At 37.4% G+C, this 22,781-nt stretch overlaps 1 protein-coding gene and 1 non-coding gene across 5 annotated transcripts; both read right to left on the bottom strand.

The window, feature by feature from the left end:
- Window positions 1-336: 336 nt before the first annotated feature.
- LOC107630567 (uncharacterized) lies at window positions 337-3,120 on the bottom strand. 4 transcript variants are annotated; one of them, XM_016333753.3, is made up of 7 exons: window positions 2,910-3,120; window positions 2,073-2,576; window positions 1,804-1,982; window positions 1,639-1,719; window positions 1,439-1,514; window positions 1,241-1,315; window positions 337-806 (listed from the first exon to the last, which is right to left on the bottom strand). In XM_016333753.3, the coding sequence occupies exons 2-7, from the start codon at window positions 2,569-2,571 to the stop codon at window positions 613-615; spliced, it is 1,104 nt and encodes a 367-aa protein (XP_016189239.1). In that variant the 5' UTR covers window positions 2,572-2,576; window positions 2,910-3,120; the 3' UTR covers window positions 337-612. The 4 variants fall into 4 exon arrangements, with proteins under 4 accessions (XP_016189239.1, XP_016189248.1, XP_088357564.1 ...); XM_016333762.3 differs by having other exon boundaries at window positions 2,865-3,111; XM_088501438.1 differs by having other exon boundaries at window positions 337-873; window positions 1,208-1,315; window positions 2,910-3,103.
- A 10,696-nt stretch (window positions 3,121-13,816) lies between these two features.
- On the bottom strand, window positions 13,817-13,924 carry LOC148576750 (small nucleolar RNA R71). The gene has a single exon (XR_015903033.1). It is a non-coding gene; the product is annotated as a small nucleolar RNA R71 (small nucleolar RNA).
- Window positions 13,925-22,781: the final 8,857 nt, after the last annotated feature.

Here is a 22,781-nt window from a genome sequence, read left to right as displayed (position 1 = left end):
TAAATGGCAAGAAGTCTATCAGAAATTGCATCCGGAAATCTTAGATTCGCAAATGATTTCAACAGTTACGTACCCCCCACACATATCAATGATTTCAATGGTTACGTACACCCCCATATCCGGCGGGCCAATATATACCTGCCGCGGCAGCGTGTTCAGTGTTTGGGAGAGAGTGGCCACACCGGTGTCGGGAAAAGCTGGACCAGATTAAAGTCGCCTTCCCAAGGAAGCACCATTTTTGTATGAGAATGGATGGAGTGAATTGTAAAAGTTGCACAGAATCCATCCACCCAATGGTGCATCAAAAGATTCATGACAACTAAACAACACGAGGCATGAATACCAACAAATATAAACCATTAACTTCAGGTTTGTAATGCAATCAGCTCCTAATAAAAGTTATAAAAGATAGTGCAGGTCTCAGACCCTAGCATCACCATCACAAATCCAACAGGGAAAATCCACTCAACCAAGGGATTATAACTGCCGCCAAAATCATCATAGACCTCTATAAGGAAAGGGGTAAGAAGATACAATAGGGGCATAATTCAGAAGTACATCGACGGCGGGTTACGGGACTAGACACCTTGAATTTGAAAGCAACAAGATGCCTTAGTTTCTGCCCCGTCCCCGTGGATGAGATGCACTCCTCTCACCGGAATCTGTCCTTGCTCTCTCCTGCGTGCGAGAAGAGCCTGCTCTACCTTGAGCTTCAGAAATTGTTCGGGCAGGATGACCATGCTCTGAAGAAGGGAGAGCCCACCCACCCTGCCTGGCCTGTGCAGTTTGTTGGTTATCAAGAGCTCCTAAAGCAGAAAAGAGAAACAAATTAAAGATAAGATGATATATTCTAGAGATTAATCATCGCTAGCCCTTAAGATAGGGTTTGTTTTGAGGTACTAAGACAGAGATTAGGAGACTGAGACTCAATATCATATTTGTTTTAGTATCTCCAAAAAGTAGGAACACAGGGGGACTAAAATTTTTAGAGATGAAGACTGAAACTTTAATAACATTTTATACCTAAAATACCTTCATTTCCATTAATTAATTCCTATTTTACCCTTTGTACAAATTAAATTAGAATTTCATTTTTATTTTAATTTCTGTCTCCCACTTTACACCAAACAGAATACTCAATCTCTATCTCTTAGTCTCTGTCTCTCAGTCTCAGTCTTTCCGTCTCTGTCTCTCCACCAAACGCTACCTAAAGTAACAAAAAGTATATTCGGCAACTGACCAATATTCCCAGTCAATTCAGGCAAATACTTTTGACCTTTTTGTTTCCATTCATCTTCAAAACCAGCAAGTTCATCTACAAGATGACAAATTAACAACACAAATCCTTCAGTAACACTATCATAGAAGCATGGAAGTGTGGAACTGCTACAGTAGACATCACATCATAGAAATCATGAATATTGAATCCAAGATATACCTTCATTCAGATTGTGCAAGGTCTGCATGCTGTCCACTCTACCATCCGAATTAAGTTTTCTTGAAAGGGAATGTCCCTATGAAGTAACAAACCAAGTGAAATAAAGTTAATAAGCAGGGCAATTACAAATACACAGCCATAAACCGAAGCAACTTAATCCAATATTATTAATTTGATACCAAAGAAATAGTATTGAATACCTTGCCATGAATGCCTCTGGAAACTCTGTGAGAAGCTTCCCTTGTAGAACTATCAGCCTCTTTGGCCTCTTCAAATGTCACCTAATATGTTGAAGATGGCATCAGAAAACCAACAATACACTAATTCACTCTAAAGAGTTATTTAACCAGATTCTAAATAATCACCCCATCATTGCCGGTCCTCCTTGTCCTTGACGAAGTATAGTATGTTCCATTAGCACCACCATAGCTTACGGTTTGGAAGCAGAAGCTTTGAGTTTGAGGTTCAGCCCTAGCCACATTGAATCTGTTGTTGAATTCATTGTTGTACTCATTCCTAGCCTGCAAGTGCCTGCTTTTCTTCCCTGTAAATATAAACTTTTAGCATGAACAAACCAACCATCCGATTTCAGGAAAAGAAAAAGCAAAAGTACCAACCAACAGCTTCCCATTACCTTCGTTTCCTCCTTTTGGATGTTCAACAAATGACTCACTGCTGGACCTGCCATGCTTTCGTGGATTCTCTTTCTTTGCCTTGTTTCCCTCTTTGACTTCCCCACCTTGATCATCATCATCATCATCATCATCAGAGTTCAATTCCTCAATGATAGGCCCCCTTCGCACGCTAGACTCTGGAGCAGGAGCCTGAGCCTGATGCTGATCAAGAAACCCAGCTGGATGCATATCCTGGGAGAAAGGGAATCCAGGGAATCCAGCAGGGGCAGCACCAAAGGGGCTAGAAGCAAACATGCCTCCACCAAAAGGACTTCTGAAGAAAGGGTCATCAAAAGGGTCCCTTCCCCCAAATAAGCTCGAGATTAAGCTTCCAGGAGGTCCAAAAGGACCAAACCCTCCTCCAAAACCACCACCAAAAGGGTCACCACCAAAATCAAAGAACGGATCCCTACCACCACCAGCACCACCACCAAACCCTCCTCCTCCACGTCGATTCATATTCACTGCAAGCAACAGGATAATCAAACCATATCCCCACAGAAACAACGTATCAATTATCAAAAAACGCACGATCACAAATAGCAACGAAGATTCCAACTTCCCGCAGAGGTTTTATTTTTTTGAAGAGAGTAAATCTTAATTCAAAGTTCAAAAACCACTAGAATTACCATATTATAATGATCCGAAGAACCCTAATCAAAGAACGATTACAATTACAAACACATATCAAATCAAACACATAATCTATAATCCGAAACATGATGATCCAAAACGAAGATCGTCGATTTTACCGAATTGAAAAAGAGCTTCAACGAGAGAGAGAGAGAGAGGCACACCTGAGAGCAAAACAGCAAAGAGTAGAAAAATGATTGAGAATAAGGGGACGATGCTGCTGTAATTGTAATAACGATAGAACAATTAAGAAGGCCAAGAATCAAGGATGCAGAATCCTGACGCGGAAGTTTCTAGTATACGAGGGATGTCCACGTGCACTCACCATATCTCTGACGCTAGATTTTATATAATGGGCTTTCATTCAAATCATTGAAAGTATATACCCATTTTGATCCTCAAAGAATTTCATAAACACTTTAGTCTCCAACTAAAATTAATTATTTGATTAGTTCCTAACAATTAACTCCGTCAGTCACTTAGGTCCTTTTCTCCGTTAATTCTAACGGAGGACAAAATAGTCCTTAACAACTCTAACAGGGGACAAAATGGTCCTTGTTCTCCTCTGATCGGAAACGACACTGTTCTCTCCCAATTTTCATCATATCTTGCATAACACTAACAGTCTAACACTGTAACTTCAAACTACACAATGCATACTCTATAAATTTAATGTTCACAAGAAAAAAATCTTCAACTTGTTCTCAACCAATTCATACTTAGGAAACTAATGCCTATGTCTCTCAACTAGTTGTCGTTTTCGATGGAACTCATGAATATAGACAACAAGTCTGATTTGTTAAGACTCATCGTCGTCGTTGCCATCTCCCTCCTCCTCTGCCCTAACATCTCCATGACTACATTGTCCACCACTCCGATCGCTTCCTTCAACTTCTTCTCCGAATCAATGTTCAGTAATCGCTTCAGTTTCCATATGAGCGGCAACGGTGACATTGCTCGTTGTAATAGCTTGGATGCAACGGTGACATTATTCCGGAAAAGAAGGAATGAAATACTCATTGTCTATTTCAAATGAGAATTTGCATATGATGTCCTAATGTCCAACAATATATATTGCTTGCCGGAGAGTGGAGAAAGGCGTGCCCTTGGAGTAGTTGTAGAACTTGGTCTTGAGGATGTCGTGGACGTTATCGGGGTTGGAGGTGATGTTGTCAAAGACGTGGAAGTGGATACTTTTTGTGGGTGAAGTGCAGAGGAGGTGGATGTACCAGTCACAAAAATTTAGGAAGTATGGTCCATGACATGTTGAGGTAGGTGCGACACATGTGACAATTACATCATGCCTTAATCTTGGAGCTAAAGAGGAGGAAGGAAAAGATGGAAAAGAAGATTGTGGAGGTGAAGAAGGAGAGTATGAATGTTAGGGTTATGCGAGATATGATAAAAATTGGGGAAGAACAGTGTCATTTTCGAATAAAGGGGTTAGGGATCATTTTGTCTCTTGTTAGAGTTGTCAGGGATCATTTTGTCCCGTATTAGAGTTTTCTGGAACTATTTTGTCTTCCGTTAGAGTTGACGGAGCCAAAAACCTAAGTGATTAATGAAATTAATTATTAGGAACCAATCGAGTAATTAATTTTTGTTGAGAACTAAAATATCGAATTTAAAATTCTTTGAGGACCAAAGGTATATACTCAATCATTCAATTTACTCTTTCTTCAATTTCTTGTTTCCATTTAACTCTCAGCCCATCTTTAACGGCAAAGAGACAAGATATATTAGTAGTGAAAATTTGGGTCGTAGAATATAATAAAATAATGCAAGTTATAGTTTTATAATCATTCGAATAATCGATTCAGAAACTATTTTAAATTATTGAAAAGAGAATTTTAAAATTTAGAAAAAATTCAAATTTTCTTATATTTATACTATATACGTTTTCTTTTTTTTTTTTTAAAGATTGAAATAATTTCATTTTAGTTTTCTTCACCAAAATAACATTTAATAATCATATTATATATATATATATATATATATATATATATATATATATATATATATGGATAAAGGATAATTGTTTAATTATTTCAAATAATAAACTTGTAAAAAATATATTTAATTTAATTGTTTTATATATATTTTATGATTAATAGTAAAATGTTAAAATAAATAAAATTTATCATATTAATAATAAATTTATATTTTTATTTGAATTAATTGAATAATTATCACTAATTTATATTTAATTATAATAATTATTGAAAGATATTTTAGTTAAAAAGACTAAAAGATAAATTATATTATTATTAAAGAAAAATTGTATATTTTATACATAAAAACGAAAAAGAATTATTTAGATATCGAGAAAAGTGTCATAATTCTCTAAAATTTGTGATTACTGTATAATTAGGGACGGAGCTTAGTTAAGACAAGGGGTTATGGCCTCCAAATTTTTGGTAAAAAAATTAGTAATACTTTTTCAAAAAATAAAAAATTAGTTCAATTGGCTCAAATACTTTGCTATGACTTAAAATACCAAAGTTCAATCTTCATCTTTTGTTTTTATTGCATAATAATTTTTAGTTTTAAATATTCAAAACATGTTAGATTTGGACTTAACTAAGTGTATTCATATTTAGCAGCTCTTCTCTATTCAATAAGCAACACTTTCTCTATCTTTGAGTTCAAATATAAAAAATTAGGTATTTTTTATTTATGTAATTTAGTATTATTTTACATTTTACATTTTACTGTTTATCTAATTTAATTTTTTATATCATAAAAAATATTAGAATATTCAATAAGTATTGATATTATTGTATTTGTATAAATTGATAAAAAAATTCAATAAATATTATAAATTTTAATATTTGTCATTCTAACTTCTTTTTTACATATTTTACAGGATATATATTCAAATTTTTATATAAAATAATCATGAAAAATCAAAGAGTTGATGCATTTTTTAAGAGGAAGGCTAATATTTAAGAAGGAGAACATATAACTTTTACAATATCAATACCTGTAGATAGTTTTTCTACTTTAATGAATCACGAAAAAAGTGAGATACAACCTCCAAAAGTTCAAAGAGTTGCATCTGATGAGTTTGACCTTAATTCTTTAGAACAAGACCCTGGAAACAGCTTTAAATTTGGCAATATCACCCAAATCAGAGAGATGAGGTTAGACGAGCTTATCTTAAACGGAGTCTATATCAAAAATATCTTGACAATTATCTTCTCTCTGACCCCCCAAAATTTTGTTTCAAACTCCGCCACTGTGTATAATATGAAAACATAAATTAGAATATCGGGTAATTCACCTACAAAAAATATTGATGATGTTTTGACAACGTAAAAATAATTTATAAATTAAGTTAATAGCATAAATTGAATAATTTGATTTGATTTATATCAAAATATTTAAGATAAGAGATGTCACCAATTATAATTTAGAACATTTACATAATTTTTTAGAACATATCTATTTAAGTTTTTTATGACTTATGAATTTTTTTTGAAAATTCTAGATTTTTCTCTATTTTCCTTTTACTTTCTCCCATGATCTCACAAAAGAAAACTGTTGAGAGTGATTTATTTTACCTTTTTGTCATTGTTCTTTTATGAAAATAACATTCACTTATAATTTTTTGGATAATGGTCTTTTAATATTTAAAATTATTTTATTTAATTTTGGATTAAGTACGATTTTAATCTCTAACGTAGAAGCCAAAATTTTTTTTCGTCCCCAAATTTATTTTGCAAACAAAATCGTTCCCAAAGTTCATGTTGGTTTTGAAATAGTCCCTCGGACAATTATGCCCCTCAGTTCGTTACTATCCGTTATTAATTTTTTATCGAACAACAACAACAACAACAACAACAACAACAACAACAACAACAACAACAATAATAATAATAAAGGGATCGTTGTGGATAAAGGAGAAGATGATCGTCTTCTTCGAAAGCTCAGAGGAAGGAAGCAGCGCTCGAGTTCAACGAAGCAGAGGAAGGGCTTAGAAACGCATTCTGTGAACCTCAACAATAAAAGACAACCCATACCGACGATTTTGGGGTTGCATATACTATGAGGTATTTTGTTGTTTCCATTTTGTGAGCATGAGATTTGGCATCTAGGTTTGTTTCATCTAAGAATTTCTGGGTTGTGATAGGTTCAAGATGCTTGTGATTTCTTTTAGTGAGAAGGCCCGGAAGCTGGAGAAGCGCAGCAGGATACTGAAATTGCAAGAAGCAGGAAGAAAATTACAACCTTGAAGACAAGGTTAAAGGATGTAGAATGGAAGCTGAGGATTGTAGCTACTTTAGGGATTGTTGGGTGGATTGGATTTTTGTATTTGTTGCTACAAAATCCACACAAGTTAAGGCAACCATATAGAATGTACTTAAATTGCAGATGATTAGTTAGTCAATTTTAGATTTTTATTCTATTCTTTTGGTAAATTGATAGGAAAACTTGTCATGTTACAATGGATTTTTTTGATGTATCATTTGTGAACCTGTTTGAATGTATGAACGAAAGTGTTGTGTTAGTTTTCAAGCTTAAATCAGAAGATCTGTGTTGCAATACTTTAAAGTAGATATCTTTGCATTTGGTAAGGACATAATGAATTAAAGGCCAAATTCAATTCAAGGAAACTTAAAACATTGACAATTCAACTCATGCATAACACAATTCATAAGCCAAAAAGGCCAATTACAACATTAAAGATGTCACTTAAACGAAAAATACAGACCAACAGTGTGCATAAACATAGTTCAAAACACTTAACCACCTAAAACAAAATAACAAAATAATATTTTTTGAGGCTTAGTGACACAGACATAACAGTCAAATCATAACAAGCCACATCTAAAGATTTTCCCATGTACTAGGAGGTAATTTTGTCATTAGCTTCAGTTTCTGCAAAAGGACATGTGGTGCACCAGTTTGGATGACAGAAAAATGCCTATTTCTCACAGTTGGCTGACTGTGTGAATCCTTCTTGCTGGTGGAGGATGCTGTGGCACTTCTCTTCTTGCCCAATGGTTGGGTTGAAGGAGCTTTAGGGTTGGACTGAGCTGGTGCAACCCCTGAATTTTTAGGCTGGATCTTGGGCTGGGTTGAAACATCATTGGGCTTAGCTGTTGATTTTTTGGGCCTAGTTGCTAGTTTCTTGGACTGACTTATTGGAGGGTTGGGTTGTGAGCATGAATTCCTTCTAAGTGTTCCTCTTTGAACTGTTTGGCCAAGGGGTTGTGAGCATGAAACCTTCCAACCTCTCTTAGGACCCTTGCTAGCTTGTTGGTTTGCAGATTGGACCTATGAGAAAAATTAAAATTTGATAACATGAATCACAATTTAATAAATAACAATATATATACCAATCTAAACCCTAAAATAAATTGGCACATACCCTCTTCTTAGGCTTTGTGTAGCCTCCCTTCTTGTGTCCTACAGTACCACAATTAGAGCATCTTTATATTTGGCCCCCACGGGAGAGGTGAGTCTGGCTTCTGTTATCCTCATCTTCAGGTCCTTGCTTCCTCTTTTTCACTGGTCTGTGACTTGGCCTCCTATATGGTGGTGGCATGACATCATCATACTGAGTTCTCTCCTACAGATTTGGCCCGTTCAGAGGATGTATCACTTCCTGGTAGCACCTCAGGTAAGCATCCTTTTTGTAGTAGTCATCCATAAATGACTTCAAGTCCAGCCCCTTAGAGATGATGCAGCTGATGGCATGAGGACAAGGTAGCCCGCTCATCTGCGACCTCCTGCAAGAACATTCAGAAGCAGACAGATCCACAACAAACTTGTCTAACCCACACATCACTTCATACTTACTAACAGCTGACCAATATGGTCTCCAGTCCCTAGCAAACTTTGCCCTTTTCTCTAATTTCTTCCTAATTATTGGTATGATGTTACCCTGGTACAGTTGAATCCTATCTCTATTGGCAGCCCATCTAGTCATTAGATACAACCTAATGTCCTCTAACATAGTCACAATTGGTTTTTCTCTAACCTCAACTATGACAGCATTAAAACTTTCACTCATGTTGTTAATAAGGGAATCACATTTTGAATGAAATGTAAATCAAGAATGGGACCAGAACCTGGGTGGAATGCTGTTCAAGTGTCAAAATGCACCCTCATTCTTGAGCCTCAATGATTTCATCTCCTTCTCCCAATCTTTCTAATGCGTTGACTTGGCACACTTCCACATTTGGTTCTTCAGCTCCAATCCAGGGAATTTCTTCCTAAAATTGTTATACAGATGCCTCACGCAATATCATTTGTCCACCCCTGGAATGACCTCCTCAAAAGCTGGTAACAAGCCCTGCAATAGGAAGGTGAGCATGCCAATGTTAGTCCAGTATTAACAAATTTCTTATTGCCCAAAACCAATGTCAAATTAATCATTACCTATTGCTGATCAGACATGGATGTGCATCTTCCAATTTTTTCTGGACCCAAATCGTCAGCAAGATGTCGCAGAAACCAAACCCAGAAGTCATTTGTCTCAGCTTCAACCACCGCATAAGCAATCGGAAGGATCTGATCATTGGGGTCTCCTCCTATTGCAGTCAATAACTGGCCACTCTGAAGAGTCTTAAAGAAGTACCCGTCCAAACTAATAGAGGGTCTACAATGTTGGAAGCTCTTCTTGCATGCATCGAAGCAGACATACAGTCTCTGAAATACACAATAATTCATCAACTCTGGGTTTTGGATCTCCTGGGAAAAATCTGGGAACCGAATTACTTTTAGGATAACCGATGAACCTAGATTTGCCCTTAGAAGCTCAGCACAGTAATCATTAATTCTTTTATACTGCTCCCTAAATGCACCCTGAATCTAGCTTAGTGCCTCTTGCTTTATTTTGGCTGCCATGGATTTGGTCACAGTGAGATTCCATTTCTTGTGTGCCTTTGCCACCAACTCCTTTATTTTGATTCTAGGATTAGACTCTACCTTTGATGAGCGGATAATTTATACGCTTTTTGGCATTGTTTTTAGTATGTTTTTAGTAGGATCTAGTTACTTTTAGGGATGTTTTTATTAGTTTTTATGTTAAATTCACATTTCTGGACTTTACTATGAGTTTGTATGTTTTTCTGTGATTTCAGGTATTTTCTGGCTGAAATTGAGGGACTTGAGCAAAAATCAGATTCAGAGGCTGAAGAAGGACTGCTGATGCTGTTGGATTCTGACCTTCCTGCACTCAAAGTGGATTTTCTGGAGCTACAAAACTCAAAATGGTGCGCTTCCAATTGCGTTGGAAAGTAGACATCCAGAGCTTTCCAGAAATATATAATAGTCCATACTTTGGCCGAGTTTAGACGACGCAAATGGGTGTTGAACGCCAGTTCTATGCTGCAGTCTCGAGTTAAACGCCAAAAACACGTCACAAGCCAGAGTTGAATGCCAGAAATACGTTACAAACTGGCGTTCAACTCCAAAAGAAGCCTCTGCACGTGGAAAGCTAAAGCTCAGCCCAAGCACACACCAAGTGGGCCCCGGAAGTGGATTTATGCATCAATTACTTACTTCTGTAAACCCTAGTAACTAGTTTAGTATAAATAGGACTTTTTACTATTGTATTTTCATCTTGGGATGTCTAGTTCTTAGATCATGGGGGCTGGCCATTCGGCCATGCCTGAACCTTTCACTTATGTATTTTTAACGGTAGAGTTTCTACACTCCATAGATTAAGGTGTGGAGCTCTGTTGTTCCTCATGAATTAATGCAAAGTACTACTGTTTTTCTATTCAATTCAACTTATTCTGCTTCTAAGATATTCATTTGCACTTCAATATGAATGTGATGAACGTGACAATCATCATCATTCCCCCACGAACGCGTGCCTGACAACCACTTCCGTTCCACCTTAGATTGGATGATTATCTCTTGGATCTCTTAATCAGAGTCTTTGTGGTATAAGCTAGATTGATGGCGGCATTCATGAGAATCCAGAAAGTTTAAACCTTATTTGTGGTATTCCGAGTAGGATTCTGGGATTGAATGACTGTGACGAACTTCAAACTCGCGAGTGCTGGGCGTAGTGACAGATGCAAAAGGAGGGTGAATCCTATTCCAGTATGATCGAGAACCTCAGATGATTAGCCGTGCCGTGACAAAGCATTTGGACCATTTTCACAAGAGGATGGGATGCAGCCATGGACCACGGTGATGCCTCCAGATGATTAGCCATGCAGTGACAGCGCATCGGACCATTTTCACAGAGAGGATGAAAAGTAGCCATTGACAATGGTGATGTCCTTACATAAAGCCAGCCATGGAAAGGAGTAGGACTGATTGGATGAAGACAGCAGGAAAGCAGAAGTTCAGAGGGACGAAAGCATCTCTATACGCCTATCTAAAATTCTCACCAATGATATACATAAGTATTTCTATCTTTATTTTCTGTCTATTTATTATTTATTTTCGAAAACTCCATAATCAATTATTATCCGCCTGACTGAGATTTACAAGATGACCATGGCTTGCTTCATACCAACAATCTCCGTGGGATCGACCCTTACTCACGTAAGGTTTTATTACTTGGACGACCCAGTGCACTTGCTGGTTAGTTGTATTGAAGTTGTGAATGAAAAACGATTTATTAAGACGTGCGTACAGAGTTTTTGGTGCCGTTTCCTGAGATCACAATTTCGTGCACCAAGTTTTTGGCGCCGTTGCCGGGGATTGTTTGAGTTTGGACAACTAACGGTTCATCTTGTTGCTCAGATTAGGTAATTTTCTTTTTGTTTTATTTTCAAAAATTTTTCAAAAATCTTTAAAAAAAATTTCTCCTTCATTTTCAAAAAAGAAAAAAATAAAAAATTCTTTTCAAAAATTGTTATTATGTTCTTCAGAATTTTTAAGAATAAATTCTAGTGTTTCATGAAGCATGTTGAAGCCTGACTGGCTGTAAAGCCATGTCTAAATTCATTTGGACTGGGGCTTCCAACCCATCATTATCAAGAGCAAGCTAGTTGTTGCTAATCCACCTGCTGCTGTTCCAGATCCAAAAGATTTACATGCTAAAGCTTGACTGGCTATTAAGCCATGTCTAACCCTTAGATTGGAGCTTTAGACTAAGAGTATAAGATTCCTGGAATTCATATTAAAAATTTTGGAATCCTTATTTTCCTTTTTCAAATTAATTTTCGAAAAATACAAAAAAAATTAGAAAATCATAAAAATCAAAAAAATATTTTGTGTTTCTTGTTTGAGTCTTGAGTCAGATTTTAAGTTTGGTGTCAATTGCATGTTCATCTTGCATTTTTTGAAAAAAAAAAAAAGCATGCATTCATAGTGTTCTTCATGATCTTCAAGTTGTTCTTGATAAAACCTTCTTGATTGATCTTCATATCATATTGTTTTGTATTGTATGGTGTTTTTCATATGCATTCTTGAATTCTTAGTGTCTAAGCATTAAAGATTTCTAAGTTTGGTGTCTTGCATGTTTTCTTTGCATAAAAAAATTTTTAAAAATAAGTTCTTGGTGTTCATCTTGATCTTCAAAGTGTTCTTGGTGTTCATCTTGACATTCATAGCATTCTTGCATGCATTCATTGTTTTGATCCAAAATTTTCATGCATTGAGTCTTTTTCATATTTTTCTCTTTCATCATTAAAAATTCAAAAATTAAAAAATATCTTTCCCTTTTTCACTCATAAATTTCGAAAATTTGAGTTGACTTTTTCAAAAATTTTTAAAACTTAGTTGTTTCTTATGAGTCAAATCAAATTTTCAATTTTAAAAAAAAATCTTATCTTTTTCAAAATCTTTTTCAAAAATCAAATCTTTTTCTTATCTTTATCACATAATTTTCGAAAATAACATTATCAATTAATGTTTTGATTAAAAAATTTTAAGTTTATTACTTACTTGTTAAGAAAGATTCAAACTTTAAGTTCTAGAATCATATTTTGTGATTTCTCGTGAATCAAGTCATTAACTGTGATTTTAAAAATCAAATCTTTTTCAAAACTAATTTCAATCATATCTTTTCAAAAATATCTTTCTATCTTATCTTTTTCAAAATCATATCTTTTCCATCATATCTTTTTAAAAATCTTATCTTTTTCAAAAATTTGATTTTAAAATATCCCTTCTAACTTCTTATCTTCTTATCTTTTCAAAATTGATTTTCAAAATTTGTTTCAACTAACTAACTAACTTTTTGTTTGTTTCTTATCTTTTTCAAAACTACCTAACTAACCCTCTCTCTCTAATTTTCGAAAATATCTCCCTCTTTTTCAAAAATTCTTTTTAATTAACTAATTGTTTCAAAATTCAATTTTAATTTAATTCTTCTTTTAATTTTCGAAAATCACTAACCATTTTTCAAAAATAATTTCGAAAATTCTCTTTCTCTCTCATCTCATTCTATTTATTTATTCATCTACTAACACCTTTCTTCATCTCACATATCTGCTCTCCTCACCCTTGTGTTTCTTTCCTTACATTACATTCTTTTCTTCTTCTTTTCTTCTACTCACACAGGGACCTCTATACTGTGATAAAAAGGATCCCTATTATTATTTTTCTGTTCCCTCTTTTTCATATGAGCAGGAGCAAGGACAAGAATATTCTTGTTGAAGCAGATCCAGAACCTGAAAGGACTCTGAAGAGAAAACTAAGAGAAGCTAAATTACAACAATCCAGCAAGCACCTTTCAGAAATTTTCGAACAGGAAGAGGAGATGGCAGCCGAAAATAATAATAATGCAAGGAGGATGCTTGGTGACTTTACTGCACCTAATTCCAATTTACATGGAAGAAGCATCTCCATCCCCACCATTGGAGCAAACAATTTTGAGCTGAAACCTCAATTAGTTTCTCTGATGCAGCAGAACTGCAAGTTTCATGGACTTCCATCTGAAGATCCTTTTCAGTTCTTAACTGAATTCTTGCAGATATGTGATACTGTTAAGACTAATGGAGTAGATCCTGAAGTGTACAGGCTCATGCTTTTCCCTTTTGCTGTAAGAGACAGAGTTAGAGTGTGGTTGGACTCTCAACCCAAAGATAGCCTGAACTCTTGGGATAAGCTGGTCAAGGCTTTCTTAGCCAAGTTCTTTTCTCCTCAAAAGCTGAGTAAGCTTAGAGTGGATGTTCAAACCTTCAGACAGAAAGAAGGTGAATCCCTCTATGAAGCTTGGGAGAGATATAAGAAACTGACCAAAAAGTGTCCTTCTGACATGCTTTCAGAATGGACCATCCTGGATATATTCTATGATGGTTTGTCTGAATTAGCTAAGATGTCATTGGATACTTCTGCAGGTGGATCCATTCACCTAAAGAAAACGCCTGCAGAAGCTCAAGAACTCATTGGCATGGTTGCTAATAACCAATTCATGTACACTTCTGAGAGGAATCCTGTGAGTAATGGGACGCCTCAGAAGAAGGGAGTTCTTGAAATTGATACTCTGAATACCATATTGACTCAGAACAAAATATTGACTCAGCAAGTCAATATGATTTCTCAGAGTCTGAATGGAATGCAAGCTGCATCCAACAGTACTCAAGAGGCATCTTCTGAAGAAGAAGCTTATGATCCTGAGAACCTTGCAATAGCAGAGGTGAATTACATGGGTGAACCATATGGAAACACCTATAACCCCTCATGGAGAAATCACCCAAATCTCTCATGGAAGGATCAAAAGCCTCAACAAGGCTTTAATAATGGTGGAAGAAACAGGTTTAGCAATAGCAAGCCTTTTCCATCATCCACTCAGCAACAGACAGAGAACTCTGAACAAAATACTTCTAATTTAGCAAACTTAGTCTTTGATCTATCTAAGGCCACTGTGAGTTTCATGAATGAAACAAGGTCCTCCACTAGAAATTTGGAAGCACAAGTGGGCCAGCTGAGTAAAAGAGTCACTGAAATCCCTCCTAGTACTCTCCCAAGCAATACAGAAGAAAATCCAAAAGGAGAGTGCAAGGCCATTGAAATGACCATCATGGCCGAAACCACAAAAGAGGAGGAGGACGTGAATCCCAAGGAGAAAGACCTCCTGGGACGTCCAGTGATCAATAAGGAGTTTCCCTTTGAGGAACCAAAGGAATCTGAGGCTCAACTAGAGACCATAGAGATTCCATTAAACCTCCTTATGCCATTCATGAGCTCTGATGAGTATTCCTCTTCTGAAGAGAATGAGGATGTTACTAAGGAGCAAGTTACCAAGTACCTTGGTGCAATCATGAAGCTGAATGCCAAATTATTTGGTATTGAGACTTGGGAAGATGAACCTCCCTTGTTCACCAATGAACTGAGTGATCTGGATCAACTGACATTGCCTCAGAAGAAACAGGATCCTGGAAAGTTCCTAATACCTTGTACCATAGGTACAATGATCTTTGAAAAGGCTCTGTGTGACCTTGGTTCAGGAATAAACCTCATGCCCCTCTCTGTAATAGAGAAACTGGGAATCTTTGGGATGCAAGCTGCTAAAATCTCATTAGAGATGGCAGACAATTCAAGAAATCAGGCTTATGGACAAGTAGAGGACGTGTTAGTAAAGGTTGAAGGCCTTTACATCCCTGCTGATTTTATAGTCCTAGATACTGGGAAGGATGAGGATGAATCCATCATCCTTGGAAGACCCTTCCTAGCCACAGCAAGAGCTGTGATTGATGTTGATAGAGGCGAACTAGTCCTTCAATTGAATGAGGACTCCCTTGTGTTTAAAACTCAAGGTCATCCTTCTGTAAACATGGAAAAGAGGCACAGTAAGTTTCTCTCAAAACAGAGTCAACCAGAGCCCCCACAGTCAAACTCTAAGTTTGGTGTTGAACTCCCATATCCAAACTCTAAGTTTGGTGTTGGGGAGTCTCAACAATGCTCTGAACATCTGTGAGGTTCCATGAGAGCCCACTGTCAAGCTATTGACATTAAAGAAGCGCTTGTTGGGAGGCAACCCAATTTTTATTTATCTAATTTTATTTTTATTGTTATTTCATGTTTTATTAGGTTCATGATCATGTGGAGTCACAAAATAAATATAAAAATTGAAAACAGAATCAAAAACAGCAGAAGAAAAATCACACCTTGGAGGAGGATCTCATTGGCGTTTAAACGCCAGTAAGGAGCATCTGTCTGGCGTTCAACGCCAGAACAGAGCTTGTTTCTGGCGTTGAACGCCAGAAACAAGCAACATCCTGGCGCTCAGACGCCAGAAATGCACACTGAAGAAAAAGCTGGCGCTGAACGCCAGAAACAAGCATCTGGCTGGCGTTCAACGCCAGAATTGCATGCAAAGGCATTTTACATGCCTAATGGGTGCAGGGATGCAAATCCTTGACACCTCAGGATTTGTGGACCCCATAGGATCAACTCAGCATCTGTGGACCCCACAGGATCCCCACCTACCACAACTCACTCTCTTCCCTCTTCTCAATGTTCATCCTCTCTTCCCAATAAACACTCTTCCCCAAAACTCTTCACCAATCACCTCAATCTCTCTTCCCTATCACCACTCACATCCATCCACTCTTCCCCATAAACCTACCTCATAAACTCCACCTACCTTCAAAATTCAAAATCAATTTCCCACCCAAACCCACCCATATGGCCGAACCTTAACACCCTCCCTTCCCTATATAAAGCCCTCCATTCTTCTTCATTTTCACACAACACAACCCTCTCTTCTCTTCTTGGCCGAATACACCTCTCCCTCCTCTCCTCCATATTTTCTTCTTCTTCTTCATCTATTCTTTGTTATCTTGCTCGAGGGCGAGAAATATTCTAAGTTTGGTGTGGTAAAAGTATAAGCTTTTTGTTTTTCCATTACCATTGATGGCACCCAAGACCGGAGAATCCTCTAGAAAAGGGAAAGGGAAGACAAAAGCTTCCACCTCCGAGTCATGGGAGATGGAAAGATTCATCTCCAAAGCTCATCAAGACCACTTCTATGATGTTGTGGCCAGGAAGAAGGTGATCTCCAAGGTCCCTTTCAAACTCAAGAGAAATGAGTATCCAGAGATCCGACATGAGATCCATAGAAGAGGTTGGGAAGTTCTAACAAACCCCATCCAACAAGTCGGAACTCTAATGGTTCAAGAGTTCTATGCTAATGCATGGATCACAAAGAACCATGATCAAAGTAAGAACCCGAACCTAAAGAATTATCTCACCATGGTTCGGGGGAATTACTTAAATTTTAGTCCGGAAAATGTAAGGTTGGCGTTCAACTTGCCAATGATGGAAGAGAACGCATGCCCCTACACAAGGAGAGTCAACTTTGATCAAAGGTTGGACCAAGTCCTCATGAACATATGTGTGGAAGGAGCTCAATGAAAGATTGACTCAAAAGGCAAACCGGTTCAACTGAGAAGACTGGACCTTAAGCCTATAGCTAGAGGATGGTTAGAGTTCATTCAACGCTCAATCATTCCCACTAGCAACCGGTCTGAAGTTACTATAGACCGAGCCATCATGATCCATAGCATCATGATTGGAGAAGAGGTGGAGGTTCATGAGATTATACCTCAAGAACTCTACAAGGTGGCTAACAAGTCCTCCACTATGGCAAGGTTAGCTTTTCCTCACCTCATTTTCCATCTATGCAATTCGGCTGGGATTGACATAGAAGGAGACATTCCCATTGAGGAAGAGAAGCTCATCACTAAGAAAAGGATGGAGCAAACAAGAGAACCCATTCATGGAGCTCAAGAGACGCATGAAGCTCATCACCATGAGATCCTGGAGATGCCTCAAATGCATTTTCCTCCACAAAACTATTGGGAGCAAATCAACACCTCCCTAGGAGAATTAAGTTCCAATATGGGACAATTAAGGGTGGAACATCAAGAGCACTCCATCATCCTTCATGAAATTAGAGAAGATCAAAAAGCAATGAGGGAGGAGCCACAAAGACAAGGAAGAGACATAGAAGAGCTCAAGGACATCATTGGTTCCTCAAGAAGGAAACGCCACCATCACTAAGGTGGATTCATTCCTTGTTCTTAAATTCTCTATTTTTTTGTTTTCTTTATGTTAAGTGCTTATCCATGTTTGTGTCTTATTACATGATCATTAGTATTTAGTAACTTTGTCTTAAAGTTATAAATGTCCTATGAATCAATCACCTCTCTTAAATGAAAAATGTTTTAATTCAAAAGAACAAAAAGTACATGATTTTCGAATTTATTCTTGAACTTAGTCTAATTATATTGATGTGGTGACAATACTTTTTGTTTTCTGAATGAATGCTTGAACAGTGCATATGTCTTTTGAAGTTGTTGTTTAAGAATGTTAAATATGTTGGCTCTTGAAAGAATGATGACAAAGAGACATGTTATTTGATAATCTGAAAAATTATAAAAATGATTCTTGAAGCAAGAAAAAGCAACAAAGAACAAAGCTTGCAGAAAAAAAAAATAGAAAAAAAAATAGCGAAAAAAAATAGAAAAAGAAAAAGCAAGCAGAAAAAGCCAATAGCCCTTAAAACCAAAAGGCAAGGGTAAATAAAAAGGATCCCAAGGCTTTGAGCATCAGTGGATAGGAGGGCCTAAAGGAATAAAATCCTGGCCTAAGCGGCTAAACCAAGCTGTCCCTAACCATGTGCTTGTGGCGTGAAGGTGTCAAGTGAAAACTTGAGACTGAGCGGTTAAGTCAAGGTCCAAAGCAAAAGAAGAGTGTGCTTAAGAACCCTGGACACCTCTAATTAGGGACTTTAGCAAAGCTGAGTCACAATCTGAAAAGGTTCACCCAATTATGTGTCTGTGGCATTTATGTATCCGGTGGTAATACTGGAAAACAAAGTGCTTAGGGCCACGGCCAAGACTCATAAAGTAGCTGTGTTCAAGAATCAACATACTGAACTAGGAGAATCAATAACACTATCTGAACTCTGAGTTCCTATAGATGCCAATCATTCTGAACCTCAATAGATAAAGTGAGATGCCAAAACTATTCAAGAGGCAAAAAGCTACAAGTCCCGCTCATCTGATTGGAGCTATATTTCATTGATAGTTTGGAATTTATAGTATATTCTCTTCTTTTTATCCTATTTTATTTTCAGTTGCTTGGGGACAAGCAACAATTTAAGTTTGGTGTTGTGATGAGCGGATAATTTATACGCTTTTTGGCATTATTTTTAGTATGTTTTTAGTAGGATCTAGTTACTTTTAGGGATGTTTTTATTAGTTTTTATGTTAAATTCACATTTCTGGACTTTACTATGAGTTTGTGTGTTTTTCTGTGATTTCAGGTATTTTCTGGCTGAAATTGAGGGACTTGAGCAAAAATCAGATTCAGAGGCTGAAGAAGGACTGCTGATGCTGTTGGATTCTGACTTCCCTGCACTCAAAGTGGATTTTCTAGAGCTACAGAACTCAAAATGGCGCGCTTCCAATTGCGTTGAAAAGTAGACATCCAGGGCTTTCCAGCAATATATAATAGTCTATACTTTGGCCGAGTGTAGATGACTCAAATGGGCGTTGAACGCCAGTTCTACGCTGTAGTCTGGAGTTAAACGCCAGAAACACGTCACAAGCCAGAGTTGAACGCCAGAAATACATTACAAACTGGCGTTCAACTCCAAAAGAAGCCTCTGCACGTGGAAGGCTAAAGCTCAGCCCAAGCACACACCAAGTGGGCCCCGGAAGTAGATTTATGCATCAATTACTTACTTCTGTAAACCCTAGTAACTAGTTTAGTATAAATAGGACTTTTTACTATTGTATTTTCATCTTGGGACGTCTAGTTCTTAGATCATGGGGGCTGGCCATTTGGCCATGCCTGAACCTTTCGCTTTTGTATTTTTAACGGTAGAGTTTTTACACTCCATAGATTAAGGTGTGGAGCTCTGCTGTTCCTCATGAATTAATGCAAAGTACTACTGTTTTTCTATTCAATTTAACTTATTCCGCTTCTAAGATATTCATTTGCACTTCAACATGAATATGATGAACGTGACAATCATCATCATTCCCCCATGAACGCGTGCCTGACAACCACTTCTGTTCCACCTTAGATTGGATGATTATCTCTTGGATCTGTTAATCAGAATCTTCGTGGTATAAGCTAGATTGATGGCGGCATTCATGAGAATCCGGAAAGTCTAAACCTTGTCTGTGGTATTCCAAGTAGGATTCTGGGATTGAATGACTGTGACGAACTTCAAACTCGTGAGTGCTGGACGTAGTGACAGACGCAAAAGGAGGGTGAATCCTATTCCAGTATGATCGAGAACCTCAGATGATTAGCCGTGCCGTGACAGAGCATTTGGACCATTTTCACAAGAGGATGGGATGCAGCCATTGACCACGGTGATGCCTCCAGATGATTAGCCATGCAGTGACAGTGCATCGGACCATTTTTACAGAGAGGATGAAAAGTAGCCATTGACAATGGTGATGTCCTTACATAAAGCCAGCCATGGAAAGGAGTAGGACTGATTGGATGAAGACAGCAGGAAAGCAGAAGTTCAGAGGGACGAAAGCATCTCTATACGCCTATCTGAAATTCTCACCAATGATATACATAAGTATTTCTATCTTTATTTTCTGTCTATTTATTATTTATTTTCGAAAACTCCATAATCAATTATTATCCGCCTGACTGAGATTTACAAGATGACCATGGCTTGCTTCATACCAACAATCTCCGTGGGATCGACCCTTACTCACGTAAGGTTTTATTACTTGGACGACCCAGTGCACTTGCTGGTTAATTGTATCGAAGTTGTGAATGAAAAACGATTTATTAAGACGTGCGTACAGAATTTTTGGCGCCGTTGCCTGAGATCACAATTTCGTGCACTAACCTTCTTCTTAAATTAGGCTCCAAGCTACTTAGTGTGTAGTATGCCAACCTTGGTGTTTACATGCAAGTGTGTTGCAGGTTCGTGCTTTTTAACTGCCATGTTGATTCATCCCCAATCCTGTGTGCATAGAGCCAAAAAGGGCAGTCTTTCTGACAAACAGCCCTAACCCTCATCAAGTCACACTTCTTAAACTTGATACTTCTAGCTATATGAATTGCATAAGCCAAAGTAGTGTCCTTCAATTCTTGTCCAGATGCATAAAGTGTTCCTACCTTCCATCTACAGCTGGTCATATCCTTCTCAGGTTTATGAATTGGAAACCTTTGACCCCCACGATTTGATGCATGATCAGCATCCTCCTCAAGATCATCATCCTCCCCCTCATCTCTACCAATCATATGGTCTATCTCCAACTCATCACTATCTTCCCCTTCCTCATCACTAAGCTGACTTGTCCCAACCCCCTTTCCCTTGCTAGCAGTATCTTTCTTAGGCACAGAATTATCATTCCCAAATCCATTATCGTACTCATACTCCTCCTCACTATCAGTGAAGTAAATGTCACATGCACTGTCTCCTTCCTCATCGGATGGTAAATACTCAGGGTCATCGCTGTCTTCATCACTGGTTCCATTTCGATCTCCTCCAAACTGTCTTCCACCCTGGGTTCCCTTATTATATTCCCCACTTTCCTCAAATGCTTCAGCCCCATGGTCATCGAAAACAACCATATCAAGACCAGCATCATTCTCTTCTTCAGCTACTCCCTTAACGTCAATGTAACCCACTTCTGAAAATGCCTCCGCATCCCCAACATCGTGGACCACAAACAACTCTACCAAGCCCCTCAACCCAACAATGTTGCACATTTCGATTGCATCTGCGTCACCCTTCAGCATCTTTAAGTTATTCTCCGAATCATCCAAACTTGGATCTTTATACCATAATGCTACAATGTTGGACTGCAAGTATCTTAACTGTCTTAGCTCTTCATAGGCCTCAAACACAGACCAACGATCGCCGTCAATGTCTTCGATAATTGTACTTTGCCCCTTCAAGTACTTAAATACCCCGTCCTCATATCCGAATGCACTACCATGATGCACCCTCATGTTAATGTACACTATCTTCTGCTCAATCAACCCTGTTATTCAACACAATACATTACTAAAACAGAGACGAAAGAAAAGAAATAGATATATACAAACCCTAGCTTTAGCAACAGTCTCAGAAGCCTACATTAATCCCCAAAAATCTCAAAGGCAGCAACATTGTGGTCAACCTCAAACCTCCCAAATACAATAAACAGTTGACGTGATGCGACAAGGCATGAAAAAGTAACCGCACCTCAAAAATCACTTGGTGCAGTGATGAAGATGAGTGACGATTATCACACCTCATCGATGGTGAAGCTTCCACCACCCAAATCCCTTCAACCACTACTGTAGAATCTCTTCGTATCAACGTATTCGAGGGTTTGACACAAACGTTTCAGCTTTCAAGTGTTTTAAGAAACATTATGAGTTATTTGAGGAGCAGGAAACGAATTTGTGGGAATAAAATTAAGGGAAACAAACCGCATGGGCAAACTTGTTATTAAAATTTATTTTTCGTGTGAAAAGACCATTAAAACAAACAAGGACTTTGGGGATGATTTTGTTTGCAAAAGAAACTTGGGGATGAAAAAAATTTTGCCCTCCACATTAGGGACTAAAATCGTACTTAACCCTTTAATTTTTTATTGGGTAATAATATCAATTATCGTAGTAACTCACTATCGATATAATTAGTTCTATTAGTTACACAAATTGCACCATTATATATTAATAAAATGGTGCATACCATAGTAACTTTTATTATTATTATTATTATAGTAATGACTATAGTTATTAAATTTTGATAATATTAAAAAAATATATCTAAAATTAAAATAACACCTTTTTGATATGCGAAAAGTAGAATTTCACACGTATAAACTACCGGCAAGTATACCGGGTCGCATCAAGTAATAAAACTCACTGAGAGTGGGGTCGATCCCACGAGGATTGATGGATTAAGCAACTTTAGTGAAGTGATTAGTCTAGTTAAGTGAATATTGATGAATTGAGTGAAATTTAAGTAACAGAGTGTAAATTGCAGTAAATTTAAAGTGCAGAATGTAAATTGACAGAAACTTAAATGGCAAGAAACTAGAATAACTGAAACGTAAAGAGCAAGAAAGGAAAAGAGCCGAATGTAAATGACAACAGAATTTAAATTGCATCAAATGTAAAGTGCTTTGGGTGCAGGG

This window comes from Arachis ipaensis, chromosome B1 (assembly GCF_059453495.1).
Source record: "Arachis ipaensis isolate K30076 ecotype BB chromosome B1, ASM5945349v1, whole genome shotgun sequence".
NCBI classification, from domain to species: Eukaryota; Viridiplantae; Streptophyta; class Magnoliopsida; order Fabales; family Fabaceae; genus Arachis; species Arachis ipaensis.
Note: the sequence above shows the minus strand (reverse complement) of the source record. Positions and strands in the feature narration are given on the sequence as shown.

Bases quoted from the DNA above. Each gene is read 5' to 3' on its own strand.
- LOC107630567 (XM_016333753.3), bottom strand. From the start codon at position 2,571: ATGAATCGACGTGGAGGAGGAGGGTTTGGTGGTGGTGCTGGTGGTGGT. The intron at 1,515-1,638 runs GTATTCAATACT...GTTACTTCATAG, and splicing joins CCAGAGGCATTCATGGCAAG to GGACATTCCCTTTCAAGAAA. The intron at 1,316-1,438 runs GTATATCTTGGA...GTCATCTTGTAG, and splicing joins CTTGCACAATCTGAATGAAG to ATGAACTTGCTGGTTTTGAA.